General features: G+C 40.3%; 3 protein-coding genes across 3 annotated transcripts in view; 2 read left to right on the plus strand and 1 right to left on the minus strand.

Annotated features, from left to right (window-relative positions):
• Positions 1-21,807, plus strand: part of LOC306856321 (uncharacterized protein) — a 1,000,538-nt gene that overhangs the window by 676,372 nt on the left and 302,359 nt on the right. Inside the window, exons 3-7 of the mRNA XM_079395543.1 lie at positions 13,787-13,980; positions 14,908-15,062; positions 15,346-15,779; positions 15,872-16,077; positions 16,524-16,768. Of these exons, the coding sequence (XP_079251669.1) occupies positions 13,787-13,980; positions 14,908-15,062; positions 15,346-15,779; positions 15,872-16,077; positions 16,524-16,721 (1,187 nt within the window). The 3' untranslated portion in view covers positions 16,722-16,768. The remainder of the gene's footprint in view (positions 1-13,786; positions 13,981-14,907; positions 15,063-15,345; positions 15,780-15,871; positions 16,078-16,523; positions 16,769-21,807) is intronic.
• LOC306856359 (cytolytic toxin-alpha-like) overlaps positions 1-21,807 on the minus strand; it is a 116,021-nt gene that overhangs the window by 88,743 nt on the left and 5,471 nt on the right. The gene's annotated exons all lie outside the window — the stretch shown is intronic.
• The window catches only part of LOC306856510 (uncharacterized protein), a 92,699-nt gene continuing 82,963 nt past the window's right edge, over positions 12,072-21,807 (plus strand). The window contains exon 1 of the mRNA XM_079395849.1: positions 12,072-12,709. The gene's annotated coding sequence lies outside the window, so the exon portion shown is untranslated. The remainder of the gene's footprint in view (positions 12,710-21,807) is intronic.

The following is a 21,807-nucleotide window of genomic DNA, read 5'->3' on the forward strand; positions in this document are numbered from 1 at the left end:
TAGGCGTGGTGTGGGATTCGACCACGATGCAGGCGCGGTTATCCCCTGCTCGGATCGAGTCGATCCTCACGGCAGTCAAGAGAGTGCGAGAAGGCCAGCCATTCACTGTCAAGCAGTTTCAGAGGCTGCTTGGGCTTATGGCAGCTGCGTCCAACGTGATTCCGTTTGGCCTGCTGTACATGAGACCCCTACAGTGGTGGCTCAAGACCAAGGGGGTCTCCCTGAGGGGAAACTCGCTCCGCGCTGTCGAAGTGTCACGCACTGTCCGTGCCTTAGACATGTGGAGGGATCCTTGGTTTTTGTCTCAGGGCCTGGTGCTGGGAACTCCTTGTCGCCGCGTCTCGCTTGCGACGGACGCCTCCCTCACCAGTTGGGGTGCGGTCATGAGTGGCTACCCTGCCCGCGGTCTGTGGAGTGGTCGCCACCTGACGTGGCATATCAACCACCTAGAGATCCTAGCTGTGTTCCGTGTGCTCAAGCACTTCCTCCCGGACCTGAGAGATCACCACGTGCTGGCCCGCACCGACAGTGACAGTGGTCTCTTACATCAACCACCAAGGAGGTCTGCGGTCGCGCCCCTTGTAGAAGCTGGCACACCAGATCCTTGTGTGGTCCCAGGGCAAGCTCCTATCACTGAGAGCTGTGCACATTCCTGGGCATCTCAATATGGGAGCAGGCGTCCTGTCGAGACAGGGGCCGAGGCCTGGGAAATGGATGCTTCACCCCCAGGTGGTGAAGCAGATCTGGAAGGTTTTTGGCCAGACACAGGTGGACCTCTTTGCGACTCGAGAGTCAGCACAATGTCCCCTCTGGTTCTCTCTAGCCTCTCCAGCGCCTTTGGGACTGGATGCTATGGTACAGACTTGGCCGAGGCTTCGTCTGTACGCCTTCCCCCCGATCGCTCTGCTCCCGGGAGTTCTGGCGAGAGTGCGCCGGGACGAGGTCAGCCTACTGTTAGTAGCGCCGTTCTGGCCGGGCCAAGTATGGTTCTCGGACCTGATTTCTCTCCTTGACGGCACCCCTTGGCTGGTACCGATCAGGAGGGATCTCCTCTCACAGGCCAGGGGCACCATAGTGCACCCTCGCCCGGAGTTGTGGAATCTGTGGGTGTGGCCCCTGACCTGGGCTGCACTACATGTATCACTTTTTTAATGCATCACAAACTAGCTGAGACATATACACATCAGGGGATGGCTGATGTTTGGGGAGATGGGGGGGTTGCTTTTGGCCCTGTTGCCCAGCAGCATCCTTCCCTGGCCTGTGACATGGGCTGGGGCGTTAAGTTCTAATATGTTGTAGCCACGGGGGGATCGGAGGCACCCCCCCCCAGTTTAGATTAAATCATTATTATTAAAATTATTATTATTATCATCACTATGATTAATATTATGGTTATTATTGTTGCTAATAATATTTGTTGTCTTTATTATTACTATTATTTGTCTTTAATTTAATTTTATTTATTTTTACACTACTTATATCTGTTATCAAACTATTATGATGCTATTTCAGTTGTATGCTTCCTTCCCCAACCCTAGACACAATGACAGACGCACACACACACACACACACACACACGTATGCTCACAGACATATGAATACAAATACAGGAGCTAATCAGAACGGACTTGTCATGTTGGCCATCAATATATATGTTTATTCGTCTGTTTCTGCATGTTGGCACATGTAAATATTGTCACCTTCTTTACTTAGCGTTTTGTTTTTTCTCTCTTATATGTTTGATCTGTGGGGTTCTGTATTTGGTACATGTAAACACTGTCACATTCTTTACTTGCATAATAAAAAAAAAGAAAGCCTGTTTGTTTGTAGCAGCTGTTTCCAGACAAAAAGTCAGATATTTTATATATTTTACCATATTACAGTAGTTCAAAAACCCAATTTGACCTCAACAGAACACCCTATATATACAGGTCCTTTTCAAAAAATTAGCATATTGTGATAAAGTTCATTATTTTCTGTAATGTTCTGATAAACATTAGACTTTCATATATTTTAGATTCATTACAACACAACTGAAGTAGTTCAAGCCTTTTATTGTTTTAATATTGATGATTTTGGCATACAGCTCATGAACACCCAAAATTCTCAAAAAATTAGCATATTTCATTCGATCAATAAAAGAAAAGTGTTTTTAATACAAAAAAAGTCAACCTTCAAATAATTATGTTCAGTTATGCACTCAATACTTGGTCGGGAATCCTTTTGCAGAAATGACTGCTTCAATGCGGCGTGGCATGGAGGCAATCAGCCTGTGGCACTGCTGAGGTGTTATGGAGGCCCAGGATGCTTCGATAGCGGCCTTAAGCTCACCCAGAGTGTTGGGTCTTGCGTCTCTCAACTTTCTCTTCACAATATCCCACAGATTCTCTATGGGGTTCAGGTCAGGAGAGTTGGCAGGCGAATTGAGCACAGTAATACCATGGTCAGTAAACCATTTACCAGTGGTTTTGGCACTGTGAGCAGGTGCCAGGTCGTGCTGAAAAATGAAATCTTCATCTCCATAAAGCTTTTCAGCAGATGGAAGCATGAAGTGCTCCAAAATCTCCTGATAGCTAGCTGCATTGACCCTGCCCTTGATAAAACACAGTGGACCAACACCAGCAGCTGACATGGCACCCCAGACCATCACTGACTGTGGGTACTTGACACTGGACTTCAGGCATTTTGGCATTTCCCTCTCCCCAGTCTTCCTCCAGACTCTGGCACCTTGATTTCCGAATGACATGCAAAATTTGCTTTCATCCGAAAAAAGTACTTTGGACCACTGAGCAACAGTCCAGTGCTGCTTCTCTGTTCAAAAGTGGCTTGACCTGGGGAATGCGGCACCTGTAGCCCATTTCCTGCACACGCCTGTACACGGTGGCTCTGGATGTTTCTACTCCAGACTCAGTCCACTGCTTCCGCAGGTCCCCCAAGGTCTGGAATCGGTCCTTCTCCACAATCTTCCTCAGGGTCCGGTCACCTCTTCTCGTTGTGCTGCGTTTTCTGCCACACTTTTTCCTTCCCACAGACTTCCCACTGAGGTGCCTTGATACAGCACTCTGGGAACAGCCTATTCGTTCAGAAATTTCTTTCTGTGTCTTACCCTCTTGCTTGAGGGTGTCAATGATGGCCTTCTGGACAGCAGTCAGGTCGGCAGTCTTACCCATGATTGCGGTTTTGAGTAATGAACCAGGCTGGGAGTTTTTAAAAGCCTCAGGAATCTTTTGCAGGTGTTTAGAGTTAATTAGTTGATTCAGATGATTAGGTTAATAGCTCGGTTAGAGAACCTTTTCATGATATGCTAATTTTTTGAGATAGGAATTTTGGGTTTTCATGAGCTGTATGCCAAAATCATCAATATTAAAACAATAAAAGGCTTGAACTACTTCAGTTGTGTTGTAATGAATCTAAAATATATGAAAGTCTAATGTTTATCAGTACATTACAGAAAATAATGAACTTTATCACAATATGCTAATTTTTTGAAAAGGACTGTACAAAAATAATGACTCATAACTTCAAGGCCGTAGCAAGGAGAGTTAAAAAGTAGGTATCGTTTGATAGAAATCTTTCTATATTTTTAGGGGGAAAAAAACTTTGCATTTGAATATTCTCATTTTGAGAAATAGGTGATAAAATGTAAAAAATAATTAGTGGGGTCAAGGAACATTTTTCATATTATTCTTATTTGATGTTCAATATTCAATAAGGTAGGATAATTATTATTATTTTTTTTTTTTGGTGATGTTTCCCAACATGTGTGCTGTATGTGAATTAAACTGTGAAGTATCATGAAGTAAACAAAAGTTACAGCATTTGGAAACAAGGTAGCCTTTCTCTTAGCCCTTTACAGTTTTGAAATAGAAGTAATGTCTCACTCAAATTTAGTCAAAACCCCAAACAATTATACTTGTTTTATTCTACTCAATGAGACCTTTCAAATGACACATGACTATCTGAGTTGTATGTTTCTGACATATTAGAGTACATGGCACAAAAAACATTTTTCATCAATTATGAAAACATTTTTTCTATTTATCCGCAAATAACTCAGCACTACTTAGGAATTAATCAAAGTGGCCAAATGCATTGTAAAGGTCAGACCCCAAGCTTTCCAATGACTCCTAATTTGTGTTGATCAAGGCATTGCTTTTAAAAATTATGATTATAATTTTTTTCTTCGCTAGGGGCGCCCATCGGCGGTACACTTCGGTTTAGACTGACTAGGCATCACTGGTTAGGAGTTTATCAAAATGGTTGGATGCATTCGAAAGCTGAATTTCTAAGCTTTAAAATTATACCTAATTATTATAAATAAAAAATAAATAAGATAAAATAGACAGAAACATTCTAGGTTTTACATTTTGCTTGCCGAGAGACATATCACCATAACCTGGTGCTCCACCCTAACAGAACTTGAGAGCTGTAACTCTCGAGAGGGCAGGGGGCGCTACACAAATTTTGTGCAGGAGATGTTTAAAGGGTTAATGAGACTCACTAGCAAAACCATGCTGGTAGACCAGCATCACCAGCAAGACCATGCTAGTTGACCAGCATCACCAGCAAGACCAGGCTGGTAGACCAGCATCACCAGCAAGACCAGACTGGTAGACCAGCATCACCAGCAAGACCATGCTGGTAGACCAGCAAGACCAGGCTGGTAGACCAACATCACCAGCAAGACCAGACTGGTAGACCAGCATCACCAGCAAGACCAGGCTGGTAGACCAGCATCACCAGCAAGACCAGACTGGTAGACCAGCATCACCAGCAAGACCAGGCTGGTAGACCAGCATCACCAGCAAGACCAGACTGGTAGACCAGCATCACCAGCAAGACCAGACTGGTAGACCAGCATCACCAGCAAGACCAGGCTGGTAGACCAGCATCACCAGCAAGACCAGACTGGTAGACCAGCATCACCAGCAAGACCAGACTGGTAGACCAGCATCACCAGCAAGACCAGGCTGGTAGACCAGCATCACCAGCAAGACCAGACTGGTAGACCAGCATCACCAGCAAGACCAGGCTGGTAGACCAGCATCACCAGCAAGACCAGGCTGGTAGACCAGCATCACCAGCAAGACCATGCTGGTAGACCAGCAAGACCAGGCTGGTAGACCAGCATCACCAGCAAGACCATGCTGGTAGACCAGCATTGTCTTGCTGGTCCACCAGCTAAACCAGCACCAAACCAGCATTTACCAGCATAGTCCAGCATAAACCAGCATGGGAATTATGCTGGTCTATGCTGGTTTTTCTAGCAGGGCACCCTGTTTGTTTTCTTTATTCTTCAAAAGCACAAAGTTTAGTTGTTATTATGAGTGTATACAAATAAAAGTAGACCCCTTACAGATTCGAATAAAAAAAAAAATTCAAATTCAAATTCAAATTTTATTTGTCACATACATATACATACGTAGTACGACATGTAGTGAAATGTATTGTACGACTGTCCAATAAATTGTCCAACAAAATTAGAAAAACCTCAAGTTTACAAAAATACAAATAGAAAAAGTACAGTAAACATATATACAGAATAAACTAGCAATAAAATAAAATAACAAATAGATATGAGAATAAAAAATAGAATATGATTCTATATAGATTCTATAAAAAGTAAAGTGTATGTCAGTGATAAAGTGTCCGTGTGCTGTGCAGTGCAGTAAAGTGTATAAGTGAGTAAAAGGATACTAAAGACAAAGACAAATGGTATGTAAGTCCCACTCATTTATCCTTTCGTAACCTTCTACAAATTAGTGCAGATTGTACTTGAAAAATGTGCAAAGTGGAAGTGTGGGGTGATGTGATTAGAGTGGAGAGTGGTTTAGACTCCGAATGGCCTGCGGGAAGAAGCTCCTCCTCATTCTCTCTGTGTTCGCCTTCATGGAGCGGAAGCGTCTCCCTGAACGCAGCAGAGAAAAGAGTCCATTGTTGGGATGGCTGAGGTCCTTCACTATCTTCCTGGCCCTGGTCAGGCACCGCTTGCTGTAGATGTCCTGCAGGTTAGGGAGCTCGGTGTGAATGGTACGTTCCGCTGAACGCACCACCCTCTGGAGGGCTCGTCTGTCCTGCATAGTGCAGTTCCCGAACCAGGAAGTGATGCTGCCCGTCAGGACGCTCTCGATGGTGCAGGTGTAAAAAGTCTTAAGCACCCGAGAGGGAAGTCTAAAGTCCTTTAAGCGTCTCAGATGGTACAGACGCTGCCTGGCCTTCTTCACCAGGGTGCTGGTATGACAGGACCAAGTCAAGTCCTGCGTGATGTGAACACCCAGGTATCTGAAGCTGTCCACTCTCTCCACTGGAGTCCCGCTGATCGTGATCGGCTGGTACGACCGCTCCTGCTTCGTACTGAAGTCCACTATCAGCTCCTTAGTTTTGCTGATGTTCAGGTGTAGACTATTCACCTGGCACCAACTCTCCAGGTTCTTAATCTCCTGTATGTAGGCCGTCTCGTCGTTGTCTGAGATCAGGCCCAACACAACAGTGTCATCAGCAAACTTAATGATGGTGGTGGAGTTGGAAGTGGCCACACAGTCATAAGTGTACAGTGAGTACAGCAGGGGGCTCAGAACACAACCTTGAGGGGCTCCGGTGCTTAGGGTGATGGAGGATGAGGTGTGTTTACCCATCCGTACGGCTTGCTGTCTGTTCTTCAGGAAGCTGGAGATCCATTGGCACAAGGATGTGCTGAGACCAAGGACCTCCAACTTGGAGGTGAGTGTGGAGGGAATTATGGTGTTAAACGCTGAACTGTAGTCCACAAACAGCATTTTTACATAATTCCCTTTTCTGCAGTCCAGGTGACTTGTTGTGGTGTGGAGGAGGTGTGAGATGGCATCCTCCGTGGAGCGGTTATGTCTGTATGCAAACTGTAGTGGATCCAGTGTGTCTGGTAGTGATGCAATGATGAAGTCTCTGACCAGTCTATCAAAGCACTTCATCACCACTGATGTGAGGGCTACAGGGCGATAGTCATTTAGGCAGGTGGGCTGCGGTTTCTTGGGGACAGGAACAATGGTGGACTGCTTAAAGCATGAGGGGACTATGGACTGTTCCAGGGAGAGGTTGAAGATCTCGGTGAACACCGGTGCTAGCTGGTCAGCGCAGGCCTTCAGAACCCGACCTGTGATGCCATCTGGTCCTGCTGCCTTCCTGATGTTCACTCTCTTGAATGCCCTCCTCACGTCATGCTCCGTGATGGTGAATACGTTGTCCTCACCGGCTTCCTCAGCGTGCATGCAGTTAGCACTGCTAGCGCCGTTAGCGTGATTAGCTGCAGCCTCGAAGCGAGCATAAAAAGTGTTCAGCTCGTCAGCCAGAGAGGCGTCCGCATTCCCCGATCTGGAGGGTGGTGTTTTATAGTCCGTGATGGTTCTAAGTCCCTGCCACAGGCTCCTAGAGTCGCCATGTTGGAATTGCGACTCTAGTTTCCTCCCGTAGCGCTGCTTCGCCTCCTTCACCGATCTGCGCACGCTGTAAGATGCAGCCTTGTAATCATCCATGTTCCCGGTGATGAGCCCTGTGTTGTAGGCAGCGGAGCGGGATCTCAGGGCGTCGCGGATGGTTTTATCCACCCACGGCTTCTGGTTGGGAAACGTCCTGATGATGGTTTTCTGCACCGTATCATCCATTAGTTTCTCTATAAATCCCACAACCGCTTCCGTAAACAAGCTGACGTCATCAGAGCTGCACCGGAACATGTCCCAGTCTGCGTCATCTAGCGCGTCCTGCAGAGCGGCCACCGATTGGTCCGTCCAGCGTTGGACCTCCCTCTGCACCGGGGCTTCCTGTTTCAGCCTCTGTTTGTAAACAGGCATGAGGAAGATGGCGGCGTGGTCCGATTTCCCAAACGGTGGTTGTGACTGTGCCTTGTAGCTGTTCTTGTATGGGGTGTAACAGTGATCTAATGTCCTTTCGCCCCTGGTGGGGCAGCTGATGTGCTGATGGAAGTTCGGCAGTGCACGCTTGAGGTTGGCACTGTTGAAATCTCCCAAAACAATGAATGCGGCGTCCCGGTGCTGTGTCTGGTGAAGGTGTAGTGTTTCATGTAAATCCCATATCGCAGTGTCCGTGTCCGCTTGAGGTGGAATATAAACGGCACTGACGATGACCGAGCTAAATTCCCGAGGGAGATAAAAAGGGCGACATTTGATGGTCAGAAGTTCAAGATTCGGTGTGCAGGAGCGTGAGAGGGGAACAATGCTCGCGCTGTCACACCAGTGTTCGTTCACCATCAGACATACTCCACCTCCCCTAGTCTTCCCCGAGTCCAGCGAATGGTGTATTGCTCTTATCTGAACGATCAAAAATGGCAGAGTAATTCAAGCTAATTTCTGCCTTATCAGGAAAATCTGCCACAAAACGCGTTTGTCGGCCCCAGAGGGTTAAAAGTAAGTAGTAATATTTTGTACCTGATACGGAACTTAATAGGTAGCCAGTGCAGAGACTTTAAAATTGGGGTTATATGATCATATTTTCTGTTATATGATCATATTCATTCTGCCGCTGCATTTTGGACTATCTGTAGCTTGTTTATTGAAGATGCAGGACAAGCAGCTAGCAGTGCATTATAATAGTCCAGTCTAGAGGTCATGAATGCATGAACTAGCTTTTCTGCATAAGAAACATAGTTGATGATCAGTCTTGATGATTAACCTAAAAGTCTCTATATTCACATATCAAATCAAATTATCTGCTAATTTGCTGCGAGAATGTAGCACCCGCTGAATCAGAAAATGCCCACTTCCATACCATTTAGTGGGCGAGAATCTGTATGAACAGTCATGTATAGTATGTCCAAAACCTCAGTATATAGAAAAACAACAGCAGGCAGGACAAACCTATATTGCAAAACTTCTACAGTACTTGATATGTTTCATCATCTTGTCCCCTAAGGCTTTAGCCCACAGATTTATGATATTCTTAGTAAATTACCGTAGACCACACCTTCAACAAAATAGCCAGAGGATTAAAATGGCAGGTTCATTTCTGTTCTATAACCAGACACTCCAGCTTTGGAAAATGCAAATTATATTTGAACACAATAGGGAAAATATATATATTATATGTTATATGTGACCCTGGATCACAAAACCAGTCATAAGGGTAAATTTTCTAAAATTGAGATTTATACATCATCTGAAAGCTGAATAAATGAGCTTTCCGTTGAAGTATGGTTTGTGAGGATCGGACAGTGTTTGAAAATCTGGAATGTGAGGGTGCAAAAAAAAGAAATCAAAATACTGAGAAAATCGTCCTTAGCAATACATATTACTAATCAAAAAGTTTTGATAAATTTACGGTAAGAAATTTACAAAATATCTTCATGGAACATGATCTTGACTTAATATCCTAATGATTTTGGATGGAAAAATGGATAATTTTGACCCATACAATGTATTTTTGGCTATTGCTACAAATATACCTGTGCTACTTATGACTGCGTCTGTGTTCCAAGGGTCACATATACAGTACTGTGCAGAAGTCTCACAGGCATGTAGGTTTTAAGCCACTTATTTATATCTTTTTCTGTAATGTGTCAGTTGGAAACGCAAGTTTGCATTTATAATATTATAAAACACATCATATTCATTAAAACTTTACTTTTTTAGGGTTTTAAATGACTTTATATTTAATGAAAGTCACACTGAGGAAAGTAGAAAAATGCATAATTCTTGGGAGGACTTCAGGTGCTATGCAAATTTAAGGCGGGGCTATAGCCCAGCAGGCCCCGCCCTATAGTGCCACTACTGTATATAAGACTGGTGTAGTTTGCTGGAGGACAGCTGGAAAAGAGCACTGAAAGCACAATAGGTGAGTAGTTACTATCAGTACACTATTGTCAGTCATTGTCCAAATTTATATACTTTATTTGTTATTATTAAAAGTGTAACCATCAGAAAAGCACTTGTGCATTACTACTATTTTAATGCATTACTACTATCAAACAGGCTAAGAAACAAAATGTATTTGTTAAGGCTAAGAAACAAGCCATTAGGCAAAAGAAACCTTGAAATTAGTGATCAAATTGCATATAAAATGTATAAATTATTAAAAACTTTACCCGAGTAGATTTACTATATACTAAGACTGATGTAAGGGAGCGCGGGGCACAAACTTACACGGGGTTAGTTTTAACGTGTGTGGTTGAAATATTTCCACACATGCTAGCATAACCAAATTTACGGCATTTACTAGCTACCATATCAAGATTATATAGAGGAAAAAAGTGCAGCAAAATTCAAAAATCTTTAGAAGATAATCGCTGAATATTTATTTAGCCATAATTAAAGTAAAATTTTCAACTCAAATTTTAGTGTTAATTTAAAATGAGCCAAATCTGCTATTATTTTAATCTCTAATCTGTTATTTATCAGTTTAGGTAGTTCTTTAATGCTAACCAGTTTTAAATTCCAGTTGTGCAGATGGGGAACGTTGCGTTGTGTAAATACAACAGTGCTGCTATTATTAAACTATGTTATTCTATGACATTAGCGATATCATTTTCTGTTGAGCTCTGTTAATATAACCATTTTGTGTAAGTCATAAATGAAAGTCAGATTAACTAAAAATATAACATGAGAATTTAAATCAAAATTTGAAACTTTTACATATAAAAATCATGTTTATCTAACATGCTGAGTAAACATTAACAATGTAGATATTTTTTATGTTAATCTAACAGATTTTATTCAGTGCACTGAAAATATAATACAAAAGGAGGTGATTGTAAATTAACACCTTCGGTTACAAAACTGTTTTATATTCTGTTGATTCTACTTACATCACATCTTTTCTCTCTTTTTTTGTAAACCTTACAGTTGGACACTTCGCCAGTGAACGTTCATTAAAGACATGGCTAATACCACAGGTAAGACTCCTTAATTTAGCCTGAAATAACAGTTCTGTGCAGAGGTGGACAGTACTCAAGTGTTTTTATTCAATCAAAAATACATTTTCAAGCATCTGTAGTTTCTACTTTGGAAACATTTTACTACATAAAATTTAGATAAAAGATATAATACCATTTACTCCACTACATCTCATAAATACATGTTGTTTTTACCTTTAATAATTGAGAGCATTAAAACGAGTACTTTCTTACATTTAACGAGGTTGAGCCACTCGGTGGCCATGTTTGCAACGTCTCTGGGCAGTTATTTACGTCATACTGGCAAGACGTGAATGGGGAAGAGTGCTGTTTCTACAATCACCAGCTAAAATCCCATTTAAACGACATATTTATGAACAACATTTAAAACTGACATCGATTGACGATTGGTGGTTTTTACTGGAAAGTGGGACGAGCTTTGCTAGTGCGGCCATATTGAGCGTTGCATTCCCTCAACCACTAATTGTAACGACAGTAGCGCATCTTGTTAATATTTATTAACTTTGGTTAGATTAAAAGGGGTTGGGTTGAGGCTTCCTTTAAATACCCTTTCCTCCACATTAAGACATTAAAAGGGACCCTGAACCTGATCAGGTCACAAATGGGTATTTACATGAAAGACCCCAGGAAGGACACACCCTCAAAATCAACAGAATATCCTTCAACTCTCAAACCTTTATTATGATCTGCTCTACTGTTGAGGAGATGAGATCATTTTACCAATCACATCAAATGACATGAAACCTGAAAATATAGATTTTTTGTTTACATAAAATGTGGTCTTTTGGTGTGGAAACCTTGGCACAGACCTTACAGCTGTGTTGCGTTGGGCTGATAAACATATATAAGAAGACAGTGCTGTAGTGCATGCAGCTCATTTAGAAACACTGATGGTACTCTCTTTATTGGTAGTTATGTTAGCACATGAATATGTGCTATTTGTAGCTATAGCTGTTAATTTCACTGTTGATGCCACTGGATTTTCTCTTTTTATTGCAGGATCCTCTGGAGAGCTGGTAAAGGGTGAATTAGGTAACTGTACGCTTTTCTGCGTTTAGTTTCTTTTACTACTTGCACAATTATTTTAAGTATATGTCCATTATATTATTTACAATACACATAGTTGTTTGAAATTATATTTTTAGGGGGGCAGCCCTCAGATAGGGGGGTTCCCTATACGTTTAGCTAAATGCTTGCTAAAGACAACATATTGCAATTTGGGTGCAAAACATGTTTTTATTACCTCAACACTTAGATTACTATACTATTACTATACTATTTGGTATTAATAAACAGAATATTCCTTGAATTATACATCAACAGGTGGGGAAAAACTCAACTTGTTGACCCCTTAACTAACCTTAAACCTACCCATAGCACCAAACCTGTCCCTAACCTTACCCGTATCACACCTCAACAGCAGCTGTTGTGCATTAAAACAAGCTTTTAATCATTCTGTAATTGTATAACATCTGTTCAGATTATTTGTAGGTTTTCAAGATGTGCATGATTATATGAATAAATTAGAAGTTTAATGACATTTGTAAGTATTTTAATTTACATGAAATATAATTATTAGGTAATGTTTAATACATTTATTAGTAAAAATTAACAAGCACATTATTGCATGTTTCTATATATGTGAATATATATGAACGAATGATCCGTTAAGCACTACATAATGTTTGTTGATGATTTATTAATGGAAGTTATGATAAAGTGTTAGCTTAGTCATCTTATAATTCTAAAATGTAGTGACTGATTCTTTCAGTATTTTTACAGAAGACTAGGTAATAAACCTGAATATGATACGTGTCCTTTGCAACAACATGGGTTTTAATGACAGCATCTAATATGTTTCTTAAAGGTTCGTGTTCCCAATATAAACATGAATTTAACATTATTTGGCATGTTTCAAACTTTCTCACAAATCATAATGCATTTCAAAGCAGCTGTATGAAAAGAGCTCATTAAAAATGAATGGTTAATACAGTGGACAGAGGAAGTATTTTGGAATATTTTCTGGTTTTTCAAGCCCTGTTTACACCTGGTCAGTCAGATCACAAGTGGACGACGCTAAACACGGGGAGTAAAACGTTTTGAGCTTGTCCACTTTCAACCACTTCCAGAGGTAGTCGAAGACGCATTAGATTGGATTGTGTTCATGGTGTAGACGCTCATGTGGTCGAATGTGTTCAAACAGCCACAAAAGACCGCCTACAGATATAACGCGTAAACATCATGGAGAGCGCACAAGCCAGACAGGATTTCAACATTTTCAGCTAAGAGATAAAAGTTTGTTTTGGAAAGGATAAACGTACCAAGCGCCACGTACTCTCACCATTCTGGATTTCTAACACACATTGCAGAAATGAAAACCGCTGCTGTCAGTATGTTTTTCTACCGTCTCCGGTCACGTTTATATGTAAATTGCATGCGCCCATTCATTTGCTCACCCATAAATCCTCTCCTTCAAGAAATCAGGACAGAAGTAGTTGAAAGTGGACAAAAGAGACAGCAGGTGTTAACACGTATGTGTCTCCTTCGTCCACTTGTGATCCGATTGACTAAAATGCATCTTAATAATAGGTGTAACCAGGGCCTTGGAAATAGGGTGAGTTCCCTTTAAAATGTTATGACAGTGGTTGGGTAAACGCATGGCTGGGTAAATATTGGACAAAACACACATCGGATTATAAATGTAACCTATGCTGGGTTGCTGTTACCTAGCCTTAGATTGAAAACAACTCAACATTTTTTACAGTGTATTGATTTAATTAAAACAAGTTCAAACCAAAATAGCCTTTTATTTGTACAGTATCCTTTTTCATCCATTAGCTACTGAATGCCAAAGGTTGTTAACCATCACAAATGTTTGAAATATTTCAGAGGTTGTCGATGACAACTCTTTATTGAGAGCGGACTTCATTCAGGACCTTCTTCCATCTGCGGAGCGAACGGCTCTCCTTTATCACCTGGCTTTCCTGAGTCTGGGAGCATTCCCAAAGCTGGAGCGTGTGATCAGAGATCAAGCTATTGAAACACAACTGCTGTTCGGATCCTCTGAAGCCCTTCTGCTGAAGGTATGAGGCCTAATTCATCATAACCATCAATGTCAGCTATCAGCCCTCTGATTTAAATGTTTCTTCTAAAAGAGTCTTTCCCCCTTTAACTCTTCAGCTATGAGGCTGGACAGTGGATTATGTGGATGCTGTTATTAACTTTCAAAAGGTGCTCTCTGTCACTGTCTTTAATCATTTCTGTGCATGACTGTATGGAAGGCCTAGTTAATGCCACATGCACTGTAATATGTTTATACTGAAAGTTACATTTTCAAATGAAAATGGCAACATGATCATTTTATAAAGCATGCGTTCATATGTGTAAGGGCTAACGTTACGGTTTCGCTGGAGGAAACAGCTGTGGTGTGATGAGAGGTGAACGCAGCGAAAGCTTTACAGTAGATGGGAAACCGATTGCTCCCCCATGACAGTTTGGATCATCATGTATCAAAATGACATCAAACTGTATTTATGACAAAGAAGTGCACAGATGCAGATATTATTACAATCTATCGATAAACACACCTTGTCCTCTGTTTCTCGCTCTGCGCCGCTGTGGTCTGCGGATTGAAGAACGCACTGAAAGATGGGGATGAGCAGATCGAAGTCTGCTGCAATTTTAAGATGAAATTTATAGGGGACTGAGGCGATCACGGATTTGTGTATAGTTTATGGAGCTAATCACAAATTGTTTAGGGGGAGCTGAGTAGAAAGCCCCCCTAGCGACACGCTGACACCCATGCTCTGGACTGAGAGGAGTCATCCCAAAGATTCATCAAAATCAGCAAAGACTGGATTCACACAGATAGAGTCACATAACTTCAGAAGTTACTATACTGTTATGGTTCGCTGATGTTTTTAACTGTGTACGGTTGTGTAGTCACTGGGAATTGTCATGACATACTAGTCTATCACATGATTAACTTGGTGATCGATGTTTTCTCGTAGTGTGTCGGCACGTGTTCCAACCTGGTCACCTCCCTGTTTCCAATGTTGAAACAAGCTGTGGAGAAGAACAATCCCGTTTTGGCGGTGAGGTACCTGGCGAAAGCCAAAGAGTGGATCAGCGACGTCGTAGCACAAGTGGATAACATAGTGAAGAGGTGAAAATATTAGTGATAACTTACAGGAACAAATATGTGCCAATATAATTCAAAGGGGAAACACATGGGTGATTTTATAATTGCAGGTCAATTTGATGTCCAAAGTTGTGTTTTTTTTGGGGGGTTTTTTTGTCTTGTTTGTTGAACTGTTGTATATAATTACATTTGTGCATAATAATATGTCCTCTTTAAGAAAATTGTCCAGTGTCTTGTCTTGTGCAAATAAAATCCAGAGCACATCGCTGTATTCAATTATTTATTTGAAATGCACTGTATTATTCAGGTATGATACACACAACCAAAGTGTGAAAACATGCACCAGTGACGTGTATCAAGAACAATCAGAGACCAAAGAAAAAATAGATCAAAAATCTGATGAGATGAAGGGTCTGGAGGATGCTCTGGCCAAGCTCGGAGAGGATCTGAAAAGAGTAGTCGACATAATAAAGATGAATGAGGAACAAATAAAAACAACAACTGACGAGCTGAACGACTTCATCAGAAGATTTCAGGAAGAACATGGCCACTGGACTGTGAAGGTCCTTGACTTTTTTAGAGGCCATCCAGATGCTATGAGGGAGCCTACTGCCATCGCTCTGAATATACAACTGAAACAACTCGACTCTGAGAAGAGCCGTCTGAAAAATGAAGAGTGGAACATCAAAATCAAGCTGACTGATCTTCAGCTGCAGCTGGCCAATTGTAAAATACGAATGGGTGAGAGTCTCTATGCTTTTATTGTTACAAACATACAGTAAATGTATCTGCATGCATGTTATGCTATAGGTATCTCTCATAAATCATTCCAGGTGAGATACCCGACCCTGACAACCTGAAGGAAGTCCAGCTGTGTCTTTCTCAAATCCAACAAATTCTGATTGATCTGAAAAAGTTTTGGGAGAAGGTGGATGCTATTCTGAACACGCTGAAAGATAAAACCTTTGCTGGGGAGGAAATGGTTGACATGGAGGACATGAAGTATGACTTTATAAAGTCCATTGACGATGCAGGAAAGGTAAGTTAGACGTTGAGCAAATGCTTCTGATGTAATTTTATTATACCTTTCATGAACTCTCTGAGTTCTCACTTTCAGTTCCTATGTTGTTTTTCGTTTATCCATAATATACTCTGATTAATCAGTTGCTCAGTTGTGCATAGCATGTTTGTTATTCTAGACAAATCAAAAAACTAAGTTTTTTAACAAGGAGCCCTTAAAGTGGCGTCTGGTTCAGGTCAGAAATGACCGAGGAGACAAACAGTAGCTGTTTCAAAGCTGTAGTTTACATTGAACTAACCCTTTAAAATCATCATGATAAAATGTAGGATGTTTTTGTTTTTTAGATTTTTGTTCTTGTGTCATTGCAGTGTTGTTTTTGTTGAAACTAGTTCAATTATGTCCAATTATATATTTAATCAAATATGTTTTAGTAAATGTGATTAATGGTGCCTTTTATCTTTCAGTACTGGAAGAGATTTGGTATATGCTGTCAGAGAGTTCAAGGCGCCTTCAGCATTCAGTCTAGAGATGCATATAAATTCCTGGATATCAATCCGTCTTCGCTCTCTGAGGAGGAGCGGAAAAAGCAGTATTTGTCTATCACGGACAAGCTGAAGAAAATCAATCCAGATACACCAGCACTGTCTGACAACCAGAAATGATGCTTCCTGAATGCTGCTTACTCAAATCAATGCATACAGCTTCTCTTGTCATTTTCATAATGCTTTGTAATCTTTACAACTGCTCTTGAACATGTTCAATTACAGTTCTGCATATACATGTTCTTTAAATTGCTGTTTGGAATATTAATTAGATCAGTTTATGGCTATCTCTTTCAAAATCGCTTTGCTTTTTTATTATGCTACGTACAGATCTTGTGGTCTGGTCACGTGATTAATGTCTATGTCACACAATAAAGAAAAAAGACATGAAACACTTCAATGTAGCCAAATCCTTAACAAAGCCATTTCTAATGCTTCGGTGTACAATACATCAGGCATCATTACAGTTCTGCTTCCATCCATAAATCATGTTAATAGTGGAGACAATATATATGTCGATACCTTCTCTAGAACACAAAAGAGAATGAAAATGCAGAAGAAATTGTGGCATTATAAACATAACCCTTGTCTAAACGAATTTACTACATTTAGTGTTAATCAGAAAGTTAAAGCCATTTTGTAATAATACAGTACTTCAAATGTACTTTCACTGCATTTCCTTGCATCTCCAAATAATTCTTAGTTTATGTAGCTCACATGCTATGCTAATTAGGCTCTGTGGTGTTATGAACCAATTAGTGTTGAAGACGCCTCAAATGATGGTTTATAAAAAAAAAAATAGTAAAAAAACAAATAAAATAATTTGAATGCAAACCTAGGAGCATGAAGGTTGTGTATTGTCTATCAACTAATGAGATTAAGAAATGCAACTGAATAATATTCTCCATAATAGCCCTGTCAAAGCTGTAGGCTGTCCTGAATATTTGTGTGTGTGTGTGTGTGTGTGTGTGTGTGTGTAAATTTTGCAGTTGTACATTAATTATTTTAAGAGTTTAACCTTAAATAATTTACCAGTTTAACAGTATTAGCTCTCTATCATCCAGTTCCAGCTCCAAGTTACCTAGAATAGATTATTAGTATATATTAATATTAATATTATTAATTCTGCAATACCTGTGCCAGCTTCAATTATATTGTATCAAGATTGATGCCTGATAGTGAACTGTTCCAAACTTACTGTAATAAAGATGAGATTAAACATTAAAATGCTTGAATCTGATTGGCTGACGAATGTTTTAAGGCGTGCAATTATTTTCAGGGAAACGCACAGCGAATGTAGTTCCAGGCAGCTCTCGACCGCATTACAGTTCCGTATCACTTCGCCAAATGATTTCAGTTATTTCAAAAGGTCTTACAACAGCAAAATAACCCAAACCAACAAGACACTGGCCACATACATAAATATAGTAAGCAATGGGATAAAAACGACAGGTCATTCCCATGTTTTGCCACAAAATGACGTTTTATTATGTACGTAAAACACATACTCTATTTCTCCTGCTCTCTCTCCCTTACAGACACACACACAGTTTACACACATGAAAACATACACGCTAATGTTGTTAGCGCTACACTGACGACTTTGTCAGTAAATAGTTTAGCAACTTAAAAGTACATGACATTTCTCACAAGCAAAGCAAGGTAACAACGGCACTGAGGAAAATAAACGTAAAGTTTCACTAGTAGGGACGCTGCTGCCGAACACTGATGAGAGACAGACTCAGAAATGAATGGTCAGTTCTTATAGAGGACATCCCATACTATATGCACACCTCATATAAAACCATTTCACTGCAGTGTCTTCGAGATAAACACCTCTTTACCTTTTCAGACCAATATCAGTAGGGAACAGGTGAGTTTCTGTCTCACTATATCTATAATTAACCATTTAGATGTTTTCACAAAGCGACCCTACTACAGAGTCAGTGAAATTCACAACAAGTGCTGTAAAGTTGTTAACATGATTGATTAGTTCGAAAATCAGGCAGTCTTTCCCTATAAAATCTGATCCATTCTCCGTACCTCTTATCCTCTGTTGGATCGCGGGATATAGAATATACATATATATTGATACAATTGTTCAACATTCAAAACAATGCAGGGGTATAACAATATATCGTGACACAATGCGATGCAAATGTATAATGGATAGCAACAATATTGTGTACCAAAAAGGAAAGCTTAGACAATTTAATTTAGTATCAGATATAGTAAAATCACCCAAGAGGCCATTAACTATTAACTATTTTTTTAAATGATGTAACACTGAAATAATTACGTATTTTTTAGCTAAGCAAAATGATGAATATTTATCTTCTGGTGTCACTCTTGTCCTATCAATTGGGGAGAAGGGTCAAGTTCACGCTGATATAATACTAAATTCATCATTTTAATAAACAGTGGTTTAATAAACAGCGTGCTACATGGGTGAAGACACACTCTGGACAGCGAGGACTCTTCTAGGAGTGACTCAGATTACCAACGTTTGCATTTTAAAGAGCCACTAATATAATTCCTGACCGTAGCCTTTTATTCTTAAATTCATGAGTTAAAATGTTGCTCGGCCATATATAAAAAGCTACATCATTTTAGTTGGATTTTTCCAAACAGGCTATTGTCAGACTAAAATCTGCTGGTATATTGGTTGAAATAGGAAATATCTTCCTACAGGCCACTTTTAGTTTTAAATGTTGTACAAGGCATGTATATTACTATACTATATATAAACATAAAAATGATAATAAACTGTGATATCCCTTATGAAAATTAGTTTTACTATAGTAAAAGTGTGGTAACTATGTTTTTTTTGCAGGTTACCATCTCAATATAGGCAGCTTTACTACAAATACCATGGTATTTATTTAGTAAAACCATGGTTAATTTTCGTAAGGGATATTAATGTTTAGATTATATTTTGGTACATTTACATAGCTGAATCACAATCAAACTAGTTTAAGTTCAGGTGAGCTTTATTATAGTAGCCTATTTGTATAATTAGTTTAGCCTACTCCTTTCAGTAGGTTGTCTAAATACTTGTTTAAACTTTTACTGCAGAGGTAGCCTACAACATTTCTTTCCACTGTAGGCTATGTTTCGACATATATAGCAGAAAGACAATAAATCTTACTTGACCTAACGTAAAAATAAAATTCAAAATGCTTTCATTTTTGGTACACAATATTGTCGCTATCCACTATACATTTGCATAATAGTATTACAATATATTGTGACACGATATATTGTTATACCCCTGCATTGTTTTGAATGTTGAACAATTGTATCAATATATACACTCACCTAAAGGATTATTAGGAACACCTGTTCAATTTCTCATTAATGCAATTATCTAATCAACCAATCACATGGCAGTTGCTTCAATGCATTTAGGGGTGTGGTCCTGGTCAAGACAATCTCCTGAACTCCAAACTGAATGTCAGAATGGGAAAGAAAGGTGATTTAAGCAATTTTGAGCGTGGCATGGTTGTTGGTGCCAGACGGGCCAGTCTGAGTATTTCACAATCTGCTCAGTTACTGGGATTTTCACGCACAACCATTTCTAGGGTTTACAAAGAATGGTGTGAAAAGGGAAAAACATCCAGTATGCGGCAGTCCTGTGGGCGAAAATGCCTTGTTGATGCTAGAGGTCAGAGGAGAATGGGCCGACTGATTCAAGCTGATAGAAGAGCAACTTTGACTGAAATAACCACTCGTTACAACCGAGGTATGCAGCAAAGCATTTGTGAAGCCACAACACGCACAACCTTGAGGCGGATGGGCTACAACAGCAGAAGACCCCACCGGGTACCACTCATCTTCACTACAAATAGGAAAAAGAGGCTACAATTTGCACGAGCTCACCAAAATTGGACGGTTGAAGACTGGAAAAATGTTGCCTGGTCTGATGAGTCTCGATTTCTGTGGAGACATTCAGATGGTAGAGTCAGAATTTGGCGTAAACAGAATGAGAACATGGATCCATCATGCCTTGTTACCACTGTGCAGGCTGGTGGTGGTGGTGTAATGGTGTGGGGGATGTTTTCTTGGCACACTTTAGGCCCCTTAGTGCCAATTGGGCATCGTTTAAATGCCACGGCCTACCTGAGCATTGTTTCTGACCATGTCCATCCCTTTATGACCACCATGTACCCATCCTCTGATGGCTACTTCCAGCAGGATAATGCACCATGTCACAAAGCTCGAATCATTTCAAATTGGTTTCTTGAACATGACAATGAGTTCACTGTACTAAAATGGCCCCCACAGTCACCAGATCTCAACCCAATAGAGCATCTTTGGGATGTGGTGGAACGGGAGCTTCGTGCCCTGGATGTGCATCCCACAAATCTCCATCAACTGCAAGATGCTATCCTATCAATATGGGCCAACATTTCTAAAGAATGCTTTCAGCACCTTGTTGAATCAATGCCACGTAGAATTAAGGCAGTTCTGAAGGCGAAAGGGGGTCAAACACAGTATTAGTATGGTGTTCCTAATAATCCTTTAGGTGCGTGTATGTATATTCTAGATCCCGCGATCCAACAGAGGATAAGAGGTACGGAGAATGGATCAGATTTTATAGGGAAAGACTAGTTAAATGTTTAGCCATGTCACTCCTGATTTTTTAACTAATCAATCATGTTAACAACTTTACAGCACTTGTTGTGAATTTCACTGACTCTGTTGTAGGGTCGCTTTGTGAAAACATCTAAATGGTTAATTATAGATATAGTGAGACAGAAACTCATCTGTTCTCCACTCATATTGGTCTGAAAAGGTAAAGAGGTGTTTCAGGTCTCGGGAGACTAGCGTAAATTGACCGACAGCGCCATCTGCTGTTTTTGGAAAATAAACTTGCTCAATTGCACTTGTGAGAAAATCAGTCCGCACGCATTTGTGAGAAAATCAGTCCACACGCATTTGTGAGAAAATCACTTTGCGTTTGTTTGAAAGTCGAGTTTTTCTTTGCAAAGTAGATTGTGTTTATTTGCAAAACACTGGATTTGTTTGATGAATATTGGCACAAAATTCGCTCCATATTAAATTCACATTACATTCTAACATTGCAATCTAAAAACAAAAATAATGCTTTTAAAGCAGAAGTTACATTTACTAAACTTAAAAATGAAAAATTGTAAAAAAGCACAGATTAATAGATTAAAATCGAGTTTTGATTACCCCATAACAG

Source organism: Barbus barbus, assembly GCF_936440315.1.
Source record: "Barbus barbus genome assembly, chromosome: 3".
NCBI classification, from domain to species: domain Eukaryota; kingdom Metazoa; phylum Chordata; class Actinopteri; order Cypriniformes; family Cyprinidae; genus Barbus; species Barbus barbus.